The 24,532-nt window shown below is 41.7% G+C and overlaps 1 protein-coding gene across 3 annotated transcripts in view; it reads right to left on the reverse strand.

Moving 5' to 3' along the window:
- Positions 1–24,532, reverse strand: part of xkr4 (XK related 4) — a 64,729-nt gene that overhangs the window by 4,452 nt on the left and 35,745 nt on the right. Inside the window, exons 3-4 of one of the 3 annotated variants that reach the window (XM_061839243.1) lie at positions 20,900–21,254; positions 17,789–18,158 (exon numbers count right to left, since the gene is read on the reverse strand). In XM_061839243.1, coding sequence (XP_061695227.1) covers positions 17,789–18,158; positions 20,900–21,254 — 725 coding nt within the window. Of the gene's footprint in view, positions 1–17,343; positions 18,159–20,899; positions 21,255–24,532 lie in introns of those variants that run through there. The other 2 variants (XM_061839242.1, XM_061839244.1) reach the window with 2 other exon arrangements.

The raw sequence follows: 24,532 nt of genomic DNA on the forward strand, positions 1-24,532 counted from the left end.
ACTCAAAGACATCTTCCTTCTGTTTACACTGTGCTATCTTATTGAAATCAGGGATTGGTCTAAACAGTGTTGACATCCTTTGGTAGACTGCATCTATTTGTCCTCGCAGGGCATCATCTGTATGGGGTAGAACTCCTTCTTGAGCATTTCTGCCTGTATAATCTCCTCTAACTCTTGCCCAATCATATGTGAGGCACTTCCTGAGCGTTGTTTCAAGTTCTAATCCATTCAGGTGATATGAGTCCCTCAACTGTCTGTGTCTGGCTACAAAACCTTCTGCATCTGTTTTGACATCTCCTAAGCTCTTACATGCTTCAGTACATTCAACCTCAGTCCACGGTCGATAAACCCTGAGTGTTCTCTCTGCATCACCTCATACCCCAAAATGTGGATTTGCTACCTCAATTAGGGGATAATTTTGTACAGTAGGTGGGTCTATTTCTGGCCCTTTTATTCCATATTTCCTTTTGTTCTTTGTCAAACATGGATAAATGTCAGTTCTTCCATGTTTAGTACCTCTTCTTGTGACCTTGGGTGACAAAGGCTTTGTTGCTGTATCTCCATATTTATCAAACTCATATTCCTCCTCTTTTTCTCTCTGCTTTTTTCCTTTCTCTTTTCCTTCTTGTTCCTTCCTACGGCTTTCTTTCTTTCTCTCTCTTTCCTTAGCCTGTTCATGAACTGTTGTAGCTGTAGTTTCTTCATCTGGCCTTATTACAGCCGCTGCTTGGATTACTTCAGCTGTCTCTCCTGCCTTTTTCTTTTTTGCCTGTGCTAACCAAGCTCTTGCCATCCTGAGTTGTAGGTCTTTCTTAATCTTGGCTTTTCTTTTTTTTTCCTGCGACACTTGCCATCAATCTTTCTACCAACGAGCTGCATCGTTCAACTGTTAATTTGACATTAAAACCATGTTTTCTTTTCCATTTTTTAAGAAACATCGTGCTGCCCGGTAAACATTGTTCCATAAATTTTAAATAGCTCTCTAGGGCAGACTTACTGTTCCCGCTCCCCATTATGTTTTCTACATTTTTCCCGTACAGACTACTTGTCCTTTTTGGGACCCAAGTCCTAATCCACTACCTTGTGTACTTCACCGGAACACGGTCTTCTGTTAGCACCGTTAGGTTTCCATCCGTGACCTATGATTCCACAAGTAATGGCATTCACACTTACATTCACTCACTCACACATTTATGGATCCTAATAAATAACCTCTTTAAAGGTGGAGTAACCTTAAAACGTCCTTCTGGCGGAGTAGCCTTCAACCTCCTTTTCGCGGAGTAACCTTCAACCTCCTTCCGGCGGAGTAGCCTTCAACCTCCTTCTGGCGGAGTAACCTTCACTTACCGGTTCACGCGTTGTCTGGACGCCAGTTGTTCGTGATCCCGTCGACCTTCGTCCACCGAGGGGAGATTGGACTCTAACACCGGCCTGGCCGCGAATTCACGTCCCACCAGGGCTTTTCTTCAGGAACAGCTAAATGCTCCTGGCTGTTGACAGACTTCGGTGTGTCTTCTCCCTCCTCAATGGGCGGTGGTGTGTTGGGATCCGGCTCAAAGGACCAAATGTCAGGTTAAAAGCTTGACTCTATTAAAAGAAGCCGAACAGACAAGGCTTCAAGTTTTACTTGCTGCAAGGGGAGCGACAGGACTTCCCTGCTTCCAACCAACTCCAACTTGTGTCTCCTTGCAGCTTCCTTTTATTCAGTGAATGACATGATGTGTGTGTGTGTGAGTGTGTCACAACCATTGAAGGCTTGCGACACATAAACTAAGACGTGTCAGACTGTTTGATTGTTTTCATCCGTTAAATTGATTACATAAAGTTAGAGTGATTACATCAAGACAGTGAGTTTAAAGGTATTAACAAATTAGATTGATTACATCAAGACAGTGAGTTCAAAGGTACAAGCTTGGTGGTGATGTGTAACCCACTACAGTTTGAAGAAAATGAGAACATATGGATGATTATTTAACACTGTATACGTCAAAATCATGTTTTGTGGTGAAAAAACACATGGGAGCAGATTGGCTGTGGGTTTTTCATTAATAATATTCCAAAAATCATCCATTTCATGACAGTCACAATTTAAGGAAAGTGATGGAATTATGTTACCAGTAGTGTGTTTAGTAGATGGAAAGAGTACTTTGAGAAGCTAATGAATGAAGCAAATGGGAGAGAAGGTAGAGTAGAAGAGGCAAGCGTGAATGACCGGGAAGTGGCATTGATCAGTTAGGGAGAAGTTAGAAAGGAACTGAAAATAATGAAAAATGGAAAGACAGTTGGTCCTGATGACCTACCAGTGGAGGTATGGAAGCAATTTGGAGAGGTGGCTGTGGAGTTTTTGACCAACTTATTCAACAGAATACCAGCGGGCGAGAAGATGCCAGAACAATGGAGGAAACATGTGCTAGTCCCCATTTTTAAGATGTTCAAAACTGCGGAAACTACAGAGGAATAAAGATGATGAGCCACACAATGAAATTATGGGAAAGAGTCCTGGAAGCTATACTCAGGACAGAAGTAAGTATCTGCGACAACAGTATGGCTACATTGTGTCTTTGTAGACCTAGAAAAAGCCTATGACAGAGTACCAAGAGAGGAACTGTGGTACTGCATGCGCAAGTCTGGTGTTGCTGAGAAATATGTTACAATAGTACAGGACATGTATGAGGGCAGCAGAACAGCGGTGAGATGTGCCGTAGGTATGTCACAAGAATTTAAGGTGGAGGTGGGACTGCATCAGGGATCCGCGCTGAGCCCCTTCCTGTTTGAGGTAGTAATGGATAGGCTGACAGACGAGGTTAGACTGTAATCCCCTTGAACCATGATGTTCGCTGATGATACTGTGATCTGCAGTGAATGCATGGAGCAGGCGGAGGAACAATTAGAAAGATGGAAGCACGCACTGGAAAGGAGAGGAATGAAGATTAGCCGAAGTAAAACAGAATATATGTGCATGAATGAGAGGGGCGGAGGAGGAAGAGTGAAGCCCCGGGGAGAAGAGATGATGGGGTGGATGACTTCAAATACTTGGGGTCAACAGTACAGAGCAATGGTGAGTGTGGTAAGGAAGTGAAGGAACGGGTACAAGCGGGATGGAACAGTTGGCGGAAGGCGTCTGGTGTTCTACGTGACAGAGGAGTCTCCACCAGGATGAAAGGCAAAGTTTAGAATACAGTGGTGAGGCCGGTCATGATGTACGGATTAGAGACAGTGGCACTGAAGAAACAACAGGAATCAGAACTGGAGGTAGCAGAAATGAAGATGTTGAGGTTCCTGCTTGGTGTGAACAGGTTGTATAGGATTAGAAAGGAGCTCATTAGAGGGACAGTCAAAGTTGGATGTTTTGGAGACAACATTAGAGAGAGCAGACTTTAGATGGTTTGGACATGTTCAGAGGTGAGAGAGTGACTATATTGGTAGAAGGGTGCTGAGGATGAAGCTGCCAGCCAAAAGAGCAACAGGAAGACCAAAGAAAAGGTTGATGGATGTTGCGAGGGAGGACATGAGGACTGTGAGTGTTCGAGAAAAGGATGCAAAAGATAGGCTTAGATGGAAAAATATGACACGCTGTGGCGATCCCTAATGGGACAAACTGAAAGAAAAAGAAGACTCACCAGTTACTCAGTACCTGAGTATATTTTTTCACTGAGTATTTTTACCTGTGACTCGAGTAATTATTTAGAGGACGACATTTTACTTTTACTTGAATTATATTATTTTAAAGTAACAATACTCTTGGTAAAGTAACAATACTCTTAGTTGAGATATTTGGATACTCTACCCACATCTGCATTTTGTTCACCTTCAATGACACTTGAGAATTTGTCGACCCACTTCTTGTGAGTCAATTGCTCCTACCTTGTGTTAGAAAGCTTGGACCCACAGACTAGGCTTGGTCTCGAGTTTGCTCGCGATCGCCATATTAGACTCTGTATTTATTGTGTGTGTGTGAAATCATTTTGATTACATCTACTACAATACTTAAACTGATGGCTAACCCCCGACTGCTCACAAAAGGAAATTGTCGACCATCACACACTGCTCAAGTGTTGAATTTGGTTCGCTCGGTGTGCAGTGGGATTAATGTGGATTTTATGTCGATGCGCATCAACATAGGAAAAAATGTGAGATACTGTATATGACCACTTTCTCTTCCTAAAACATTACGGCTTTGGCAAAAAAAAAGCTCTGTCAGCAAAAGTAGCAAGAGTAATGCACTACATGTTCCAGGAGCATCATTCTCCCAAAATGAGAAAAAGAAAAGCATAAACAAAACTCGAGACAAATATGAGGCAAAAAGACCTAGGTTTGTAGATCTATTTCACAGGGAAATGCTTGTACTTAAATATTTATTGTCTGTAACCGTTCTGCTCAAACTATGTACTTCATTTAAAAAGCTGACATATATCCAGAAGCAAAACTTATTCAACTTAAATACTATCTATGATCCATCTAATCACTTGCAGTCTGTCACAATACATAAATAAATAAGTCTTCCAGCATTAGTCATTGGGGTGGTCAATGGTGTTGCACTGTGTGTGTATACATTTAAAGTACGTGTGTATCCATCTATTTTCTGCCAATCCCAGGGCCCATGGAGTCAAACAGACGCACTCACAATCACACCGAGGGGCAATTTAGACTAGTATCCAATTGCATTTTTTGGGGTAGTGGGAGGAACCTGGAGTGCCTGGAGAAAACCAACACAGCCACGAGAACGTGCAAACTCCACACTCTTGGGTTCAAACCCCGGACCTTAGAACTGTGAGGCCAAAGCTCTATAGCTTCCCAACCGTGCCGCCCCTGCTGAATCAAAAAGTATTTATTTACAAAAATAAAAGAAACAGAGTTGAAGGATATAGAAAAAATGTTGAGAAAAGGTCTGAGAATAAACCTACTGTATTGGAGTTCTGGCGCTGTACAATATGTCCATGTACCATACGGTTTCAAAGAAGATTTTACATTTAGTGTTTTTACGGTTGGCAACCAGTTCAGTGTACCCTGCCTCCTGCCCGATGACAGCTGGGATAGGCTGTAGCACTCCCGTGTCCCTCGTGAGGATAAGCGGGCAAGAAAATGGATGGATAGATTCAGCAGGAGTCCTGCCTCACCTTACCGGTTTTCCCCTATCTCAGGTCATCCTGCTTTTCAACTCAACCTACCTGCTTTTCATCTGATGCTCTCCAACTCAACCTAAATCTAAGACTGGCCAACAATAACTTTAAGAACCATGGTTATATTTTGAAGAGCCCTAACCAATAAACTAAAGGTGAAAATAAAACGATGAATAATTAAAAATCTATTATATGAATGAATCCATGGAATCCAAAAAAAAAATTACCATCAAAATGACCACAGTGCACTTTATTAAATAAATTTGGGGAGTTTGTTTTGCATTAGATTCAAATAAAAATTTACAAAACATCCATAACTACCAAAAAAGTTTCGATACTTCTTATAACTGGATTTTTTTTTTAATGAAATATATTCTTCAGCCATTGAACACATTGTTTTTCCACATTTTAGCGCTTCAGACTTTAATCACACAATGCAACTTACCATTTTTCTTAAACATTTTGATCTTTTTTTTTTTTTAAACACACCACATACACCACATGTATTGTTTTATTCTCTGAAGTACTGTATATTGTCATAGTTACAGCCATCCTATTGGCATCAAACCTCAGAAGACACTCTTCACAGGCAGAAATCAAGAAAGGAATGTTTTATTCTTCAACACTTAAACTTTGCATATGTTTATTTACAGTTCGAAATTCCTCATTTCCCATATTCATCCCACGTGGTATCATCCACCTGTCTACACAGACATTTGTACAGGATGATCATTTTAGCAAGTGACAGAACAAAGAACCTGATTTCCACCATTATTCACTTTACTGCGTGTTAAATAATCTAAAATGGATGTTGCTGCACAGGTTTCGATGTCCCCATCCGAACTAAGCCAGTTTACGAAATGATTGGCAGAGAGACAGCCCTGTTGCTATGTCAAGAGAGGATAATCGTGCCACAGCAATCTGATTGGAGGGCTGTGAAATTGTTTTTAATAAGTCCCACATGCTTCAATCTCCACTTCATTCTCTTTAAGTTATAGCATGGACAGTGGAAAGAATAACCTCGAAGTTGGAGCCCGCCCTTGTTTAAGTACACTTTTTGCTGTCCACACAGTTTCTAAATGGTTACATACATTCATACATGTACTGTTGGGCAAATATTATTCAATTGTTCTCAAAGTGAATTTTTATTTGTTGAAACAGGTGTAAAAACTGTATCAAACAAATGATGGAATGCTGTGTACACCCTGTTGGAAGACCTGAAAGACAACAACCGCATTCCAAATTGTCATTGCTTTTTATATTTTGGAGATTAGTCATATGCGTCATCTAATCCCTTAATTTTGGCAAAAAAAAAAGAACATTTTGAGAAACCTTTTCAAAGGATGCTGTTAACTAGCAAAGAGATGTTAAGCATAATTTTGTACAGTGTAGAATTTTTTGCCCAAAAGTTTCAAATGATATGAGCTATTCCAGTTTCCATTACATTCCATTTCTTAACACATCTTTTGACACTTTTCTTGCTAAAATATATCTACCCACCAAATATAAATTCACTTTAACTCAACATTTGTTAATTGTAACAGTAATTTTAGGATGTGAACTATACACTCTGGACTAATTAAATGAAACTACTGTATGTCAAGTGGAGGAGGTCCGAAAACAATTAAATGTTCTTGTTGAGGAAAACAAAATGTCATTTTTCAATGATCCAATGAAGGAATGACATTTGATACCTTTTGTTTACTCTTTTAATGAAGGCACCCAATTTGACGCTTTTTTCCCCTTGCTCCGCTAGCTTTTCCTTTGTTGACATTTTTTCTTGCAGAAAAAGCTTGTCTTCAAAAAAATGTTGAAACCAACTCCTGGATACTTTTAAAGCTGTGGGACTGTATTTTTCTTTTTTTGTAGATAATCAGTTGCTTCATCATTATGTGAGTGTGGCCAGTTAATTAGCTCAAGCCTGGTATCAGGAACAAGATGAGCCGTCTGAATGCATCCCTTCTCTACTGTGTTTTACGAATGCCACTGTGTCTGATATCGCTCAAAAAATCCTGGAGATCACTGGTCGGCACCCAACTGTGAAATCTGTCGTTGTACACACAGGTGCCCTGAATGTTCTCAAGAAGCAATCAGAGGTAGTGAGATTACCTAAAGTCCAATGTTTGGATGCTGAGGCTTTTATAGGCGGCCCCCTCCTACTTGTACGATTTCGAGATGAACATTTCTCAAGGTGCTGTCAATTGAATAAGTTGTTAAGCGAAGTGAGCACTTTAATATCTGAGTTTCATTTACAATTTCTGCATTTTTTTTGGAAGCGTGGACATCTTTACAAAGCTGACAGTTTCTGTATAAATAGACAATAAGTTAAGTTATTGGCTGCCAACATTTTTTACTGTGTACATCATTCACCACCCTGAAAAGAAAATGTTTACAAAAATCAAGGATGAAAGGATGCAGTTGTTCCCAAACAATCTGAGGAACAAGAGACAAGGCGAGACAAAACACACAGACTCATTTGGGTCATCCAAACAATCGGAGGAGCAAATGATGAAAATAATGAATTGTTCACTTCAGTCTGACGAGTTTCCTATAGCTTTTAAAGTAGCTGCTTTTGAGGCTCTTCTAAAAAACAGAGCACTGGATGATTCCATGCTAGCAAGCTATGAATCCATTTCAAGTCTCTCTTTCATACCCAAGATTTTTTTGTTATTTTTAATCAACTCAGCAATTTCCTGAATTTAAAGGGACTTTTTGACAAGTTTCAATCAGGTTTCCAAACTCATCACAGGACACAATCGGCTCTTATCAATGTGCTAAACGATATAAGGTTGAATACTGACTCAGGAAAGGTGTAAATTTTGGTCTTGTTGATTCTCAGTGCGGTGTTTGAGATGGGAGATCCTAATATACCGCTGAACAGGTTGGAAACGTGGGTAGGACTAAATGGAACGGTCTTTAAATGGTTCATGTCATACCTGGTTGAAAGGAGCTACTTTGTCACCATTGGAAGTGCTCAATGTCAACATTGTCTAAAGCAGATAAATAACTGGACGAAACAAAACCACAACAAAACTGTCATTGGACTTCTGTGCTAATCATGATTTGACCATAATGAACTCCATGTTAAAGCATAAGGGTGTCCACACATCCACTATCCACCATGCCAACCTATGCCACAGTTTGATAATACAATTTTTGGTCATGTCATCGGACTTGCAGCTGCATGTCTTGGACAACTCTGTCAACTGATTACCACCTGGTGATGTGCTGGCGCCAACAGTGGAGGAAGATGTCGGTCTAAAGTGGGAGACCCCAACGTATTGTGAGGGTCTCCTGGGAACGTCTGGCAGAATCCACTGTCAAAAGGAATTTCAACTCCCACCTCCTGCCAAACCTCTGCCCACATCTCATGGGAGACGGGGGACATCCAGTCTGAATTGATCATTTTCCATGCCTCCACTGCTGAGGAGGCCAACATGGACAATAGGCCACGAGCTAACGCTAATGAGGCCTACATTGGACCACAAAGAAGAAGACTACAATGAAGACTCTGAGCATTTAGAGGACTCTGGACAAGTGGACACAACCCCCAACTTCAACTAGCTCCAATCCTGCTGGGTGAAACACTGCAGGGACATTGTGGTTTGAAACTCTTTTAGTTTTTCTTCTATCTTCATATAGGTTCAGACCCTTACTTTAACTTATCTTAGGTAGTAGAGTGAAGAAAATAAGTATTTGAAGACCCTGCTATATTGCAAGTTCTCCCACTTAGAAATAATGGACAGGAATGAAATTTTCATCGTAGGTGCATGTCCGCTGTGAGAGAATAAATAAAAATAAAATCCAGAAATCAAAATGTATGATTTATTAATGATTTATTTGTGTGATTCAGCTGCAAATAAGTATTTCAACACTTGTCTATCAGCTAGAATTGTGACGCTCAAAGACCCGCTAGTCCGCCTTTAAAAGTCCACCTCCACTCCATGTATTATCCTGAATCTCAGGCACCTGTGTGAGGTCGTTAGCTGCATAAAGACACCTGTCCACCCCATACAATCAGTAAGACTCACACTTGTAACATGGCCAAGACCAAAGAGCTGTCCAAAGACACCAGAGACAAAATTGTATAACTCCACATGGCTGGAAAGGGCGCTGGAGAAATTGCCAAGCAGCTTGGTGAAAAAAGGTCCACTGTTGGACGAATCATTACAAAATGGAAGAAGCTAAACATGATGGTCAATCTCAATCGGAGTGGAGCCCCATGCAAGATATCACCTCGTTGGCTCTCAATGATCCTTAGACAGGGGAGTAATCAGCCCAGGACTACACGACAGGACTCGGTCAATGACCTGAAAAGAGCTGGGACCACTGTTTCCAAGGTGACTGTTGGTAATACACTTAGACATCATGGTTTGAAATCATGCATGGCACAGAAGGTTCCCTGCTTATACCAGCACGTCAAGGCCCGTCTTAAGTTTGCCAATGACCATTTGGATGATACAGAGGAGTCATGGGAGAATGTTTTGTGGTCAGATAAGACCCAAATGGAAATTTGTGGTCATAATTCCACGAACCGTGTTTGGAGGAAGACGAATGATGAGTTCCATCCCAAGAACACCATCGCTACTGTGAAGCATGGGGGTGGTAGCATCATGCTTTGGGGGTGTTTTTATGCACATAGGACAGAACGACTGCACTGTAGTAAGGAGAGGATGACTGCAGCCATGTATTGTGAGATTTTGGGGAACAACTTCTTTCCATCAGTCAGAGCACTGAATATGGGTCATGGCTGAGTCTTTCACATGACAATGACCCAAAGCACAAATCCGGGAAAACCAAGGAGTGGCTCGGTAAGAAGCATATCAACGTTCTGGAGTGGCCTAGCCAGTCTCCAGACTTAAACTCAATAGAAAATCTTTGGAGGGAACTGAAACCCTGTGTTTCTCAGCAACACCCCAGAAATCTGTCTGATCTAGAGAAGATCTGTGTGGAGGAGTGGGCCAAAATCCCTCCTGCAGTGTGTGCAAACCTGGTGAACAACTACAGGAAAGGTTTGACATCTGTAATTGCAAATAAAGGCTACTGTACCAAACATTAACATTGGTTTTCTCAAGTGTTCAAATACTTATTTGCAGCTGAATCACACAAATCATTAATAAATCATTAATTGTGATTTCTGGATTTTTCTTTTGAGAGTAGCTCTCTCACGGTGGACATGCACCTACAATGAAAATTTCAAACCCCTCCATGATTTCTAAGTGGGAGAACTTGCAATCAGGCAGGGTGTTAAAATACTTATTGTTTTCACTGTATGTGAATTGTGTACCTTGTGTGTTGACTTTGGTTATTTGGTTGTCTTTATTTGACTATCTGCAACCCTATGGGGAGCACAATCTCGTCCAATCTGTAGGCCAGTCGCAAGCCCAGATAATTGCAGAGGGATGCGTCAGGAAGGGCATCCGGCGTAAAACTGTGGCAAACACATATGAGCGGCCATCAAACGAATCCCATACTGGATCGGTTGTGGCCCGGGTAAACAACGGCAGCCCCCTGCACTGTTAACCTGCATGGCGTCGGTGGGAATTCAGCTACTGTGGGTTGAAGACTAAAAAGAGCAGGAAAGTACCTTCGTTGACAGAAAAAGAAGAGGAAGGCACAGAGCCTACAACTGAATGTAGTGATGAATGTTGGGACTATGACAGGTAAAGGTCAGGAGTTGGTTGACATGATGATTAGGAGAAAGGTTGAAATATTGTGCATCCAAGAGACCTGGTGGAAAGGTAGTAAGGCTAGAAGTTTAGGAGGAGGATTTAAATTATTTTACCATAGAGTAGATGGGAAGAGAAATGGAGTAGGGGTCATTTTAAAGGAAATGCTGGCTAAGAATGTCTTGGAGGTGATAAAGGGATGATGCTGAAACATGAAATTGAGGGTTATGTATAATGTGATTAGTGACTATGCCCCACAGGTAGGATATGACTGAGACTTGAAAGAGAAATTCTAGAAGGAACTAGATGAAGTAGTTCTGAGCATCCCAGACAGAGAGAGAGTTGTGATTGGTGCATATTGTAATCAACATGTTGGTGAAGGAAACAGGGACGATGAAGAAGTGATGTGTATGTACAACATCCAGGAAAGAAACTTTGAGGGGCAGATGGTGGTGGACTTTGTAAAAAATATGGAAATGGCAGTAGTGAATACTTTTTTCCAGAAGAGGCAGGAGCATGTAGTGACCTACAAGAGCGGAGGTAGAAGCACGCAGGTGGATTAGATTCTGTGGAGACGATGTAATCTGAAGGAAATTACTGACTGTAAAGTAGTAGTAGGGGAGAGTGTAGCTCGACAACACAGGATGGTGGTGTGTAGGACGACTCTGGTGGTGGGTAGGAAAATTAGGAAGACAAAGGTAGAGCAGAGAACCAGGTGGAGGAAGTTGAGAAAGGAAGAATGCTGTGCGGCCTTCCGGAAAGAGGTGAGACAGGCTCTCGATGGACAGGAGGAGCTCCCAGAAGGCTGGACTACGACAGCCAAGGTGATCAGAGAGAGAGACAGGAGAGTATTTGGTGTGTCTTCTGGTAGGAAAGGGAAGAAGGAGACCCGGTAGTGGAACTCCAAAATACAGGAAGTCATACAAGCAAAGAGATTAGCGAAGAAGAAGTGAGACAGTGAGAGGACTGAGAAAAGGCAAAAGGAATACATTGAAATGTGACATAGGGCAAAGGTAGATGTGGCAAAGGCTAAACAAGAGTCATCTGATGACATATACACCAGGTTGGATATGAAAAAAAGGAGAAAAAGATCCCTACAGGTTGGCCAGACAGAGAGATAGAGATGGGAAGGATGTGCAGCAGATATTGTGTGATTAAAGATAGAGATGGAAATGTGTTGACTGGTTCCAGTAGTGTGCTGATTAGATGGAAAGAATAATTTGAGAAGTTGATAATGAAGAAAATGAGAGAGAAGGAAAAGTAGAAGAGGCAAGTGTGAAGGACCAGGAAGTGGCAATTATTACCAAGGGGGAAGTTCAAAAGCCACTACAAAGGATGAAAAATGGAAACACAGTTGGTCCTGATGACATACCGGTGGAGGTATGGAAGCAATTTGGAGAGGTGTCTGTGGAGTTTTTTAACCAACATTTTCAACAGAATACTAGCGGGCGAGAAGATGCCTGAAGAATGGAGGAAAAGTGTGCTAGTTCCTCTTTTTACGAACAAAGGCGATGTTCAGAGCTGTGGGAACTATAGAGAAATAAAGTTGATGAGTCACACAATGAAGTTATGGGAAAGAGTAGTGGAGGATAGACTCAGGTCAGGAGTCAGTATCTGTGAGCAACAGTATGGTTTCAAGCCTAGAAAGAGTACCACAGATGCATTATTTGCCTTGAGAATGCACCTGGAAAAGTACAGAGAAGGTCAGAAGGAGCTACATTGTGTCTTTGTGGCTCTCGAGAAGCCCTATGACAGAGTACCAAGAGAGGAACTGTGTTACTGCATGTGGAAGTCTGGTGTGGCAGAGAAATATGTTAGAATAGTAGAGGACATGTATGAGGGCTGCAGAACAGTAGTGAGATGTGTCATAAGAGTAACAGAAGAATTTAAGATAGAGGTGGGATCAGCTCTGAGCCCCTTCCTGTTTGCTGTGGTCATGGATCGGCTGACAGATGAGGGTAGACTGGAATCCCCTTGGACCATATGTTTGCAGATGATATTGTGATATGCAGTGAAAGCAGGGAGCATGCAGGGGAACAATTAGAAATATGGAGACATGCACTGGAAAGGAGAGGAATGAAGATTAGCCGAAGTAAAACAGAATATATGTGTGTGTGAATGAGAGGGGTGGATGTCCGTGAATGAGAAGGGTGGAGGGGAGTGTGAGGCTCCAGGGAAAACAGATGGCATGGGTGGACGACTTCAAATAGTTGGGGTCAACAATCCAGAGCAATGGTGAGTGTGGTAAAGAAGTGAAGAAACAGGTTCAACCAGGTTGGAATCCCCTTGGACCATATGTTTGCAGATGATATTGTGATATGCAGTGAAAAGCAGGGAGCATGCAGAGGAACAATTAGAAATATGGAGACATGCACTGGAAAGGAGAGGAATGAAGATTAGCCGAAGTAAAACAGAATATATGTGTGTGTGAATGAGAGGGGTGGATGTCCGTGAATGAGAAGGGTGGAGGGGAGTGTGAGGCTCCAGGGAAAAGAGATGGCATGGGTGGACGACTTCAAATAGTTGGGGTCAACAATCCAGAGCAATGGTGAGTGTGGCAAAGAAGTGAAGAAACAGGTTCAACCAGGTTGGAACAACTGGTGGAGGGTCTCTGGTGTCTTATGTGACAGAACAGTCTCCGCTCGGATGAAAGGGAAAGTTTATAAGTGGTGAGGCCGGCCATGATGTACGGATTAGAGACGGTGGCAGTGAAGAAACAACAGAAAGCAGTATTGGAGGTAGCATAAATGAAGATGTTGAGGTTCTTGCTCAGAGTGAGCAGGTTGGATAGGATTAGAAATAAGCTCATTAGAGACACAACCAAAGTTGTATGTTTTGGAGACAAGGTTCGAGAGAGCAGACTTTGATGATTTGGACATGTCCAGAGGCGAGAGAGTGAGTATATTGGTTGGTTACTGAGGATGGAGCTGCCAAAGAGCTATTCACAAGGGTCGCAGGAGTGCTGGAGCCTCTCCCAGCTATCTTCGGACTGGAGGCGGGGTACACCCTGAAATGGTTGCCAGCCAATTACAGGGCACATAGAGACAGAAAACACTCTCACTCACAATCACACCTAGGGGCAATTTTGAATCTCCAATGAATGCATGTCTTTGAGAAGTGGAAAGAAATTGGAATGCTTGGGGAAAACCCACACAGACAAGGGTAGAACATGCAAACTCCTAATCCACCCCCTGTGGCCCAATAGACAGATTTATTATGCCATCACACATCTCTGAACGTGCTCGCATTTGCCATTTAGGAGGTGGACGCATTGTTTTCTTTTGGAGTTTATTGAGTATTCAATACTGTTGTGCATTTGATAGCCAGTGTCTTATTAGCTACATGTATACTTTGTGGGAACAGTGAGACAGATAAAGGAAGATAGATCCCACTGGCTGCAATTTACTTAATACAAAACTGAGTTTTTTTTTTGGGGGGGTGATCATTGACTCCCTCCACGAGCCTATTAGCAAAATAACCAGAAAAACTGAGTGAGTTTTATTTCCTTTTGTTTTCACAGTTACTGTAAGTGTTGACAAATGTTTGTATTTTATAGGGCAGACGACACCGTTGTCACCAGTAAGTCACAGGGCCCATATACAGTAGATAGACAAGATTTCACACTCAGATTCACACAGTCACTGAGTGGGAACTCAACCCACAGGCAAGTCAGGCAAGTGTACCACCACACCATCAGGGACCATAATTGAAACCACTCACTATATTCACCAAAAACATGTCATCTAAAAAAAAAAAAAAAAAAAGAATTGTCTCGTCAGTTTGAAATGAAACTGATTTCTGAGACAGTCAGAGGTTTACATAACTGTTAATTTAAAAAGAAACACTAATACCAACCTAAGATGGAACATGTCTAATGATAAAAAGAAAAAAAAGAGATACTGCTGGACTGTGGAAGAAAAGCAAATAAAATGTGTTTCAACACACTATTGTGTCAAGCCGTTTTCACTCATTTGTTTAAGATGTAAATCTTCGACCTTGAAATATTAAGTCAATTCCTTTGTTCAAATACTAGAATATCTCAGAATTGTCAAACACAAAATAGTATTGGGAAGCAAGCACCAAGAAAACATGCAAGACTATGTCTTGGCAGAAAGAATATGCACCTGGTGTCATTCGGTCATTCATTTATTCATCATCTATCCATTTTCTTTACATCTTATGCTCACTGGGTTGTTGTCGTGCCGCAGCCAATCCAACTGACTCTGGACAAGAGGCAGGGTACACCCTCAACTGGTCCCCAGGCAATTGCAGGGCAGATATAAACAACCATTCAGCCTCTTGTGCAATTTAGATTTCAATTAACCTACCATGCATTTTTTTTTTAAATGTGGGATGAAATCGGCGTACCCAGAGAAATCTCAATCAGGCATGTGTAGAATATGCAAACTCCACACAGGTGAGGCCAATTTGAACTCAGAACTAAACTCCTCAGAATTGTGAGTTAGATGTGCTAACCAGTCCTCCACCATCAATTATTAGTCAGTAAAATAAAAATAAAAAATAAAGCCTTCTTCATCTGTTTTGTGTTTTTAAATTGGGATACAACTCTTTTCTTTGTATTAATATGGTGTGCACTTATTGGATAAGTCCGATTATCCATTTGCCTAGTGTTGAGGTTTTCTTTTTCCTTGGAAAAATATATTGCAGATTACAAACCATAAAAAAAATTGGATACTAATGTGTGTATGTGTAAGGGCTGGATTTGACAAAATGACACCACACTGTGTAATAATGTGATTAGTTATCCCAGTAATACCTGAGATATATGTATATATATTTTAAGATAGGAGGAGGTGGAAATATAAGGTAATTGGCACGGCTCATGACTTTTTCTACAGTGCCTCATTTCAAATACTTGATTTCCATACGAGTACAATATGGAATGTTTCAGTGTTACTTAAATTATTACCTGAACGGTATTTGAAGGTTTTGTGAAAGTTCGGCCCTGGAAGTCAAACTATTTCAACAGCCTGGTCGACTGGATTGTGGTTGTGCTCTTAGTACTGGTTGACATTTGTCGGCTACTGTAGTAGTCCGAATAAACAAGTATTCTACTACCATTGCGGAATCCCATTAATTCCCACAAAAGGCAATGGCGAGTCATGATGTATGTATGTTCTGTACATATCAGAATATAGGAATATGTATTTTCACACACTATATCCATAAACCACACATCCATAGGCGTGCGTATACACACACACACACGCACACACACACACACACACACAGTATTGTGCAAAGTCCTAGGCCACCTTGAGGTTCATTGTTTTAATGACTGTTTTCACAGCAGTCATTCTGAACAGGATTATAAAATAAATACCCAACCAATGTACAGCGCTTTTGCATGCACTGAACCTATTGAATTTTGGTGGCGATACTGATGACAGTGCAGATACAGGTCCTGTCATTAAGTGACTACAGTCCTTTGTGTTAACTGTGTGGCCTTGGTTGAGGTCTATGCTTTACTGACCAATATTGTAGTGTATTACACCCCATTATAATTGGTAATCGTAGAAATATCTTTAATGGTGACCTAAGACTTTCGGACTGGACTGTACATAAAGAACAAGAATCACAATGACTTTAGTACTCTCTTCTGATCCGCAAATGTAAGAAAATGGCACGTTATATTCGAGTATTGTAAATCCTTGGTGGCTTCGATTTGGTGTTAGAGCACTCTCTTCCTCTCCTTCCTGGGTGTTTCTTTTGCATTCATTGCACCTGTCATTTCTTTTCAAATTTCATCTGGCACAGTTCTCATTTCTTCTGCTCCCCTTCAGTACATCAGCAGCTGTTACTTCAGCTCAGCTGGATGTAGGAGGCTGTACTGCTTATTTTAGACTTGAGCTGCCAGGGAGGATTTTATATCACGGCATTTGGTGATTTACAAAGAACTAAAGGCTCTGGATTTGAGTGTCCAACTTCATGGTTGTACCATTTCATTCTACCCTTTTTCTAAGCCACTTTTGACAACTGAGAATAAATGCTACTGTGACCATTTTCTTCAAGTAGTATACTATCTTCCAGTGAGGACCAGAATGATCCAGGATAATAAAGAGTCTTGCACTTGTGGAGAGACCACCATCACAACTCTAAGGTGCTCCACGACCTCAATATTTCCAGGAAAAGGTTTTGGCACTAGGACAAGGAGCAGATAGTGTTGCCAAACTGATGTGAGATGTACATACCATGAGGTTATCAGAACTCTCTAGCGTGAGGGCACCCGCACGGTAAGACAACCATGATTTTGTCATTTACAGTATTATTATTATTTTGTTGTAATTCTGAATAAGATATTTTCTTCTGAAATTCAAGTGTCAATTTAGGGATATACATGTAATATGACTTCAAACCTGGACCATCGAACAACATGGACATCATGATGGATTTATGGTCAATAACCTAACCCACCTTGAACAAAACAGTGCCTCAGCCTCTTGGGTGTGTGTGTGTGTGGGGGGGTTAGTTTATAAACCCTCTGTTGATATGCATTTTTCTTACACCACACAGGATTTCCCTGATAAGCCGAAGTAAAATATGATGACAAAAAAATGAAAGACATAAGACCCTTAGGACTAAGTGAAGAAGCTTCACCTCTCCTCTGGTCAATGCCAGCAGGGCAAAACTCTCCTTGGAGGGTCACTGCATTAACAAAGAACGAAGTGGGGAAGATGAAACTGGTAGTAAGATTATTGCCACAGTCTGTTGTGCCCATTCTCGCTGCTGAGTGGAGTGATGAGCGCACTATAATGTCGTTTCATACTCCAGTCTTTCTTGTACCAGGGCATCATCTTTATACTGCAGCCGTGGAGGAGTAAGGGAGCAGTCTATAGCCAAAATGGCCTTCCGTATACTACGGTCAAGAACGTGGCGCTCCCAGGCCGGGTAGCGATTCCTACAAAGATCAATCTTGATGACGGTCTCATCAAGACGTGGAACACGAGACAATGGAGTGGATGGCACGGTGTGTCGCACCTGAAACACTGGCATGCACCCATCCCTTTCTGCGTATTTTGCAGCGTCACGTTCCAGTGTTGTAGTGGCTCCCCGGTTGGACTGCAGGGAATTGGTGCCAGCCTCAGATGGTAGGGTTGAGAATTGAGCAGTGGCATCCAGGTCAAGGCGCTGGCAGCTTGGCGAGTGTCCAAAACGTGGGCCGTTAGGATGGAAAAAAGCATAGTACATGAGCAAGAAAACCACCCCTGTGAGGAAACTACTGAAGATGACGCAGAGTGCTGGCACAGCAAAGGAGTCAGTGGGGTGAGGTGTGCGGTAGATATACCACAATGCACTGAGAGCTGCATTCTCCATCAATATTACCAGGTAGTAGATGAAAAGACGACACCTGCACAAAAAAACAAAAACAGAGACAAAAAAACATTTGATAAGATACCAAATATTATTTTATCAAGTGATTGGTTTACTTGTTGGGTTCTTAAAAGTTTGTTTGTTTATTTGTTTGTTTAGAGTTGGCTTTCTTTATGTATTAGCATACTGTGGAATCTCTGACGTCAAATGCCTCAGAAATATTCAAATGTTAAGTGACTTTTTTTGAAAAAAAAAAAGTAAAATTTTGGATACCATCATCAACACATCTTGTGATATTTCAGGTTAGTGTACATCTACAACATTAAAGGCCGCATTCTCACATTTGGGCATGAATCCTTTTTAAACAATTGGACTTGCCACTTTTTTATCTATGTGCCTTCACATCTGACACGCTCAATATGCATAAATTGGGAATGAACACAAACACAAAAAAGACATAATTCATTTTCAGATGAGGCTGACTTCAAATCATTCAAATCTTTCTATGAGAGTTGTGAATGTTTTTTTAAATCTGGGAAAAAGATCAAGTACACCGTAAATGTCGCAGCGACAAACAAACACAATCAAATGCTTAAATATACAACTACGCATCTTGCTGTTACAGTAGCTGAAGTTGTTGTCAATTTGGGAGCTACAATGCTGGGCAATGGCACCAGGTTTGAAGCCAGTTCATGGAGTTGTAGGTGGGAAAAAAATCCTGCTTACACAGATGTTCTTCGCAAATACATGTCATTTTTTTCTTCATTTTCTTTTGGCTTGTCCCATTAGTGGTCATCCCTTTTACATGTATGACGTCTATCTCCTTCATCCTCCTCTAACACCCACTGGCCTCATGTCTTCCCTCAATATATCCATCAAACTTCTCTTTCATCTTCCTGTTGATGTTTTGAATGGTAGCTTCATCCTCATCACCTCTCTACCAATGCACTCACTCTCTCTCCTCTAGACATTTCCATACCATCCAAGTCTCCACTCTCTAACTTTGTCTCCAAATCATCTCACCTGGACTGTTCTCTGACGAGCTCATTCTTAATTTTATCCAACCTGCTCACTCCTAGAGAGAATCTCAACATCTTCCTTTCTGCCGCCTCCAGATCTGCTTCCTGTTGTCTCTTCAGTGCCATTGTCTCTAATCCGTACATCATAGCTGACCTCACTAGCATAAACTTTGCCCTTCATCCGAGCAGACTCTTCTGTCGCATAACACAACAGACACCTTTCGCCAGCTGTTCCAACCTGCTTGGACCCGTTTCTTCACTTCCTTACCACACTCACCATTGCTCTGGATTGTTGACCCTAAATACTTGAAGTCGTCCACCCTCACTATTTCTTCTCCCTCTAGCCTCACTCTTCCCTCTCCACCCTCCTCATTCACGCACATATATTCTGTTTTACTTGGGCTAATCTTCATTCCTCTCCTTTCCAGTGTATGCCTCCATCTTTCTAATTGTTCCTCTGCATGCTCCCTGCTTTCAATGCATATCACAATATCATCTGCAAACATCATGGTCTAAGGGGATTCCAGTCTAACCTCATCTGTCAGCCTATCCATTTGCATAGAAAACAGAAAGGGGCTCAGAGTTGAACCCTGATGCAGTCCCACCTCCCCCTTAAATTCTTCTGCCACACTTACAGCACAGCTCACCACTCTTCAGTTGCCCTCATACATGACCTGTACTATTCTAACATATTTCTCAACCACACCAGACTTACAGATGCAGTACCACAGTTCCTCTCCTGGTACTCTGTCATTGGCTTTCTCTAGACCCACAAAGACACAATGTAGCTCCTTCTGACCTTCTCTGTACTTTTACATGACCATCCTTCGGGCAAATAATGCATCAGCGGGACTCTTTCTAGGCTTGAAACCATACTGTTGCTCACAAATACTTCTGTCCCGAATCTAGCCTCCACTACTATTTCCCATAACTTCATTGTTTGACTCCTGGTGTGTGCGTGCGTGTGTGTGCGTGTGTATATAATATAAATACACATATACAAACTGCTCTACCTCAACTTACAGTCGTGAGTGGAATATGATGTTTCACTTGGCTAGGGCACTTGATTTCCTACACTCGAGTGTGAAAGCTGAAACGTGCCTAAATTGACGGTAGAAGGCATTTACTGTAGGAATTGACAAGGAAAACCCACATTTAAGTGTTTCTGTGTCCACAGTATGTATCTGGCAACAAAATGTGTCAATGACAGCTTTAAGTGGACAGGAGAATCCGCATAGCCAGAAAAAAAGTTAGCTGCATGGCTTTGTTTTTCGACATCATCACATGGGAGAATATGGCCTGGACTTCATATATTCATACTTTTTCTTTGGTTTGTTGTGCTCCCATAACTAAGCATAGCATTGATGGCAGAGAGAATGTTTAGTGATGATAACCATGGAAACGGAATTCAATAAACCAGTAGCATAGCAACAAAAGTGATATATGTTGCAAGGTGAAGTACTCGATTCAATACGGCTTCAAAGAGAATGTATGCCGTAAAGTCATTACAGTTTTTGTGTGAATGTTGAAATTCAAATCTCATACACACGCATCTGCATGCTTTTAACGCCAACAAGTGTGCCTGTGTCCTTCATATTCAAAGGTAATGGAGCAAATGTAACAGTTTTATTCTACAGCGGTAAACTTTTTTTTTTATACTACTACTTTATACTGTTGTCAAAAGATAGGTATTTTTGTTTCATTTTTCTAATAACTGTAATAAATCAAACTGATTTTGTTTGCATAGCATCCTTCTCACCTTGTCCGTCCCTCCTTCACATTGAACCAGGAAAAGATGTAAATAATGCCCACCACCATGTCAAACACAATCTCTTCCCACTTGCTAATGCAGAAGTCTGTCTCACAGTGGACAATCCAAAAGGTCATGCTGCACCAATGCAGCACGATAAAGATGCCAAAGTAGAGTTGGAACACAGATGCAAATAGGGCAAAGGTGATGACCCTTGCTGCGATAGTGAAGAAGTGCCAGCAGAATTGGATGATAACAGCTAGGTAGGTGATGGGTTTCTTATCCTCACGAGAATCTCGTAGGGCCTTCTGATAGGAGGCCAGCGCCCAAGCCAGGGAGATGAGGGAGGCTGCTGCAGTCATACCTATGACACAGATATTTAAATTCAGTGTTGCATTGCTGAACACAGATATTGTTTCCAGAACAGTTTGGTTCAAGATGTTTTTGCTAAAGCTTAGCAAAAACATTTGAGGTAAGACAGTTTCCTTCCTTGTATTATACAGATATAGAGAATTAAACCCTGAATAAGAGGCCCCTCAGGGGATGAATTTATAATGAAAATGACAAAAAAGACCCTTATTTTCATCTACTGGTGGCATATTGCTCAAATGAAAATTTTATTTTTTGCTACAACATGAGGTTTTAATAAGATTTAAACGTGTGCCTATATCCAAGAAGACACAGAGTATCTCTTACACCATGATTGACAAGCTGCATTGAGCCAAGGCTCTTTGAATTGTTGCAGGCCTTAGACTGAGCCCTCCATTTCTGTGCCTATGTCCTAATTTTTGCAAGGCTCAAATGTGTTTGGCAGACAGTCAGCGCAAAGACCCATGGAATGGCACTGCGCTGGTGTGTCCTTTGACATGCCAATTGACGGTGGCAGAATGTTGGTCTGAATTTATGGTTTTGAAATTACATCCAACTTTTGGGGCAGTTAGTCTAATGCAATTTTATTTAATTTGATCGGGGCACAAGCACTGTACAAAGTACTGTATGTGCGGTCTGCAGATGTGTGGTGGATGACAGATGTATTTCATTCCTAAATACGTGAACAGCAGGGATTTAACCCTTTAAATTATTTTTGAAAATAATTAATTGAATGCATTATTATCATGAGTATCATTAATCTGTTTTTTAAATCCTCCGACGTCCCGAGTGACATTACCAGCTCATACTAAATTCAATCAATCCCTATTGCTGCAACGGCCAAGAACAATGAGAATGCACCGGTCAGGGCGAGATTGCTCTTCAGCACAGAGACGTCGCTAAGTGAGACTCATTGCGTTGCTTCGATGGCGGTGACTGGAGTCGGCTGTGTTAATTCCCACAATGGCGGACACCGAATTTTTTTGTTTAACCCTAGAGAACCTATGGGGTCATATATGACCCAGTCTAATTAATTAAGGCCCCACTGTATAAACACAACGCACCACCGTTACTCTTTTTCTCTTAAAGACATCTCGCATGTCTGCATTAAATGCATTGTTTTTTGGTAGTTAAGGTCCACCGGGTCATATGTGACCCATTATCTAAACCGGAAGTAAATAATAACATTTTTCCAAATCTGATGTTTTTGTGTTCCTTTGAGGCTTATTGATTAATTTTAGTTAGTACATAAAATTTTAAATGTCTTGGGTTCTTCTTCTTTTCCTTTTGGCTTGTCCAGTTAGGGGTCACCACACCGTGTCATATTTTTCCATCGAAGCCTATCTCGTGCATCTTCCTCTCTAACACCCACTGTCCTCATGTCCTCCCTCACAACATCCATCAACATTTTCTTTGGTCTTCCTCTTGCTCTTTTGGCTGGCAGCTCCATCCTCAGCACCCTTCTACCAATTTACTCACTCTATCGCCTCTGGACATGTCCAAACCATGTAAGTCTGCTTTCTCTAACCTTGTCTCCAAAACATTCAACTTTGGGTGTCCCTCTAATGAGCTCATCTCTCATCCTGTCCAACCTGTTCACTCCAAGCAAGAACCTCTGCGTCTTCATTTCTGCTACCTCCAGTTCTACTTCCTGTTGTTTCTTCAGTGCCACCGTCTCTAATCCGTACTTCATGGCCGGCCTCGCCCCTGTTTTATAAAGTTTGCTCTCCATCATAGCGGAGACTCTTCTGTCACATAGAACACCAGACACCTTCTGCCAACTGTTCCACCCCGCTTGGAACTGTTTTTTCACTTTTTTTGCACTCACTCTCTCTCCTCTAGACATTTCCATACCATCCAAGTCTCCACTCTCTAACTTTGTCTCCAAATCATCTCACCTGCACTGTTCTCTGACGAGCTCATTCTTAATTTTATCCAACCAGCTCACTCCTAGAGAGAATCTCAACATCTTCCTTTCTGCCACCTCCAGATCTGCTTCCTGTTGTCTCTTCAGTGCCATTGTCTCTAATCCGTACATCATAGCTGGCCTCACTAGCATAAACTTTGCCCTTCATCTGAGCAGACTCTTCTGTCGCATAACACACCAGACACCTTTCGCCAGCTGTTCCAACCTGCTTGGACCCGTTTCTTCACTTCCTTTCCACACTCTCCATTGCTCTGTATTGTTGACCCCAAGTATTTGAAGCCGTCTACCCTCTCCATCCCTTCACCCTGGAGCTTCACACCTCCTCCTCCACCCCTCACATTCATGCACATATATTCTGTTCTACTTCGGCTAATCTTTATTCCTCTCCTTTCCAGTGCATGCCTCCATCTTTCTAATTGTTCCTCCGCCTGCTCCCTGCTTTCACTGCAGATCACAATATCATCTGCGAACATCATATTCTAAGGGGATTCCAGTCTAACCTCATCTGTCACCCTATCAATTACTACCGCAAAAAGGAAGGGGCTCAGTGCGGATCCCTGATGTAGTCCCACCTCCACCTTAAATTCTTCTTACACACCTACAGCACATCTCACCGCTGTTCTGCTGCCCTCATACATGTCCTGTGCTATTCTAACATACTTCTCCGCCACACCAGACTTGCGCATGCAGTACCACAGTTCCTCTCTTGGTACTCTGTCATAGGTTTTCTCTAGGTCTACAAAGACACAATGTAGCTCCTTCTGACCTTCTCTCTACTTTTCCACGAGCTTCCTCAAGACAAATAATGCACCCCTGGTACTCTTTCTTGGTACTTTTTGTGGTACTACTACTACTGCTACTCTTGGATTCTCTAGGGTTATATATGCTGGTTGCACATAATTGCCAAACTACATAGGCTCAGTCTACCCTGCCTCTATGCAGAGCTACTTCACGGCTGATTTAAGATGGTCATGAAAACAAAGCTCTCAGTATTTCTGCTTAGTGAACTAACCAACCCAGATTTTTTTTTTTTTAAATCAAAACATAATCACCATGAATGTGTTTGACTGTTAGGTGCTGTTAAATCTATTTTAAAATGATTGTACTTTCCATTCTTCCAACTGGGCTATTTATGTCTGTCTTTTTTCTTTCTTCTCTACTTAGTAGCAATTGCCCTAATGATCTCTAATTGTTAGCCCTGCCCATTTGTCTTGTTAGTAGTATAATAGTAGTGGAATGAACCTTTCCAACCTGTCAATCACTCGTACAATAATAGCCAATCAGATAGCCGCAGCGTCTTAACCCCTGGCTTGACCCGCCTCTCTTGTCGTCATGTCCCACAAGCA

Source organism: Syngnathoides biaculeatus, chromosome 13 (assembly GCF_019802595.1).
Source record: "Syngnathoides biaculeatus isolate LvHL_M chromosome 13, ASM1980259v1, whole genome shotgun sequence".
NCBI classification, from domain to species: Eukaryota; Metazoa; Chordata; class Actinopteri; order Syngnathiformes; family Syngnathidae; genus Syngnathoides; species Syngnathoides biaculeatus.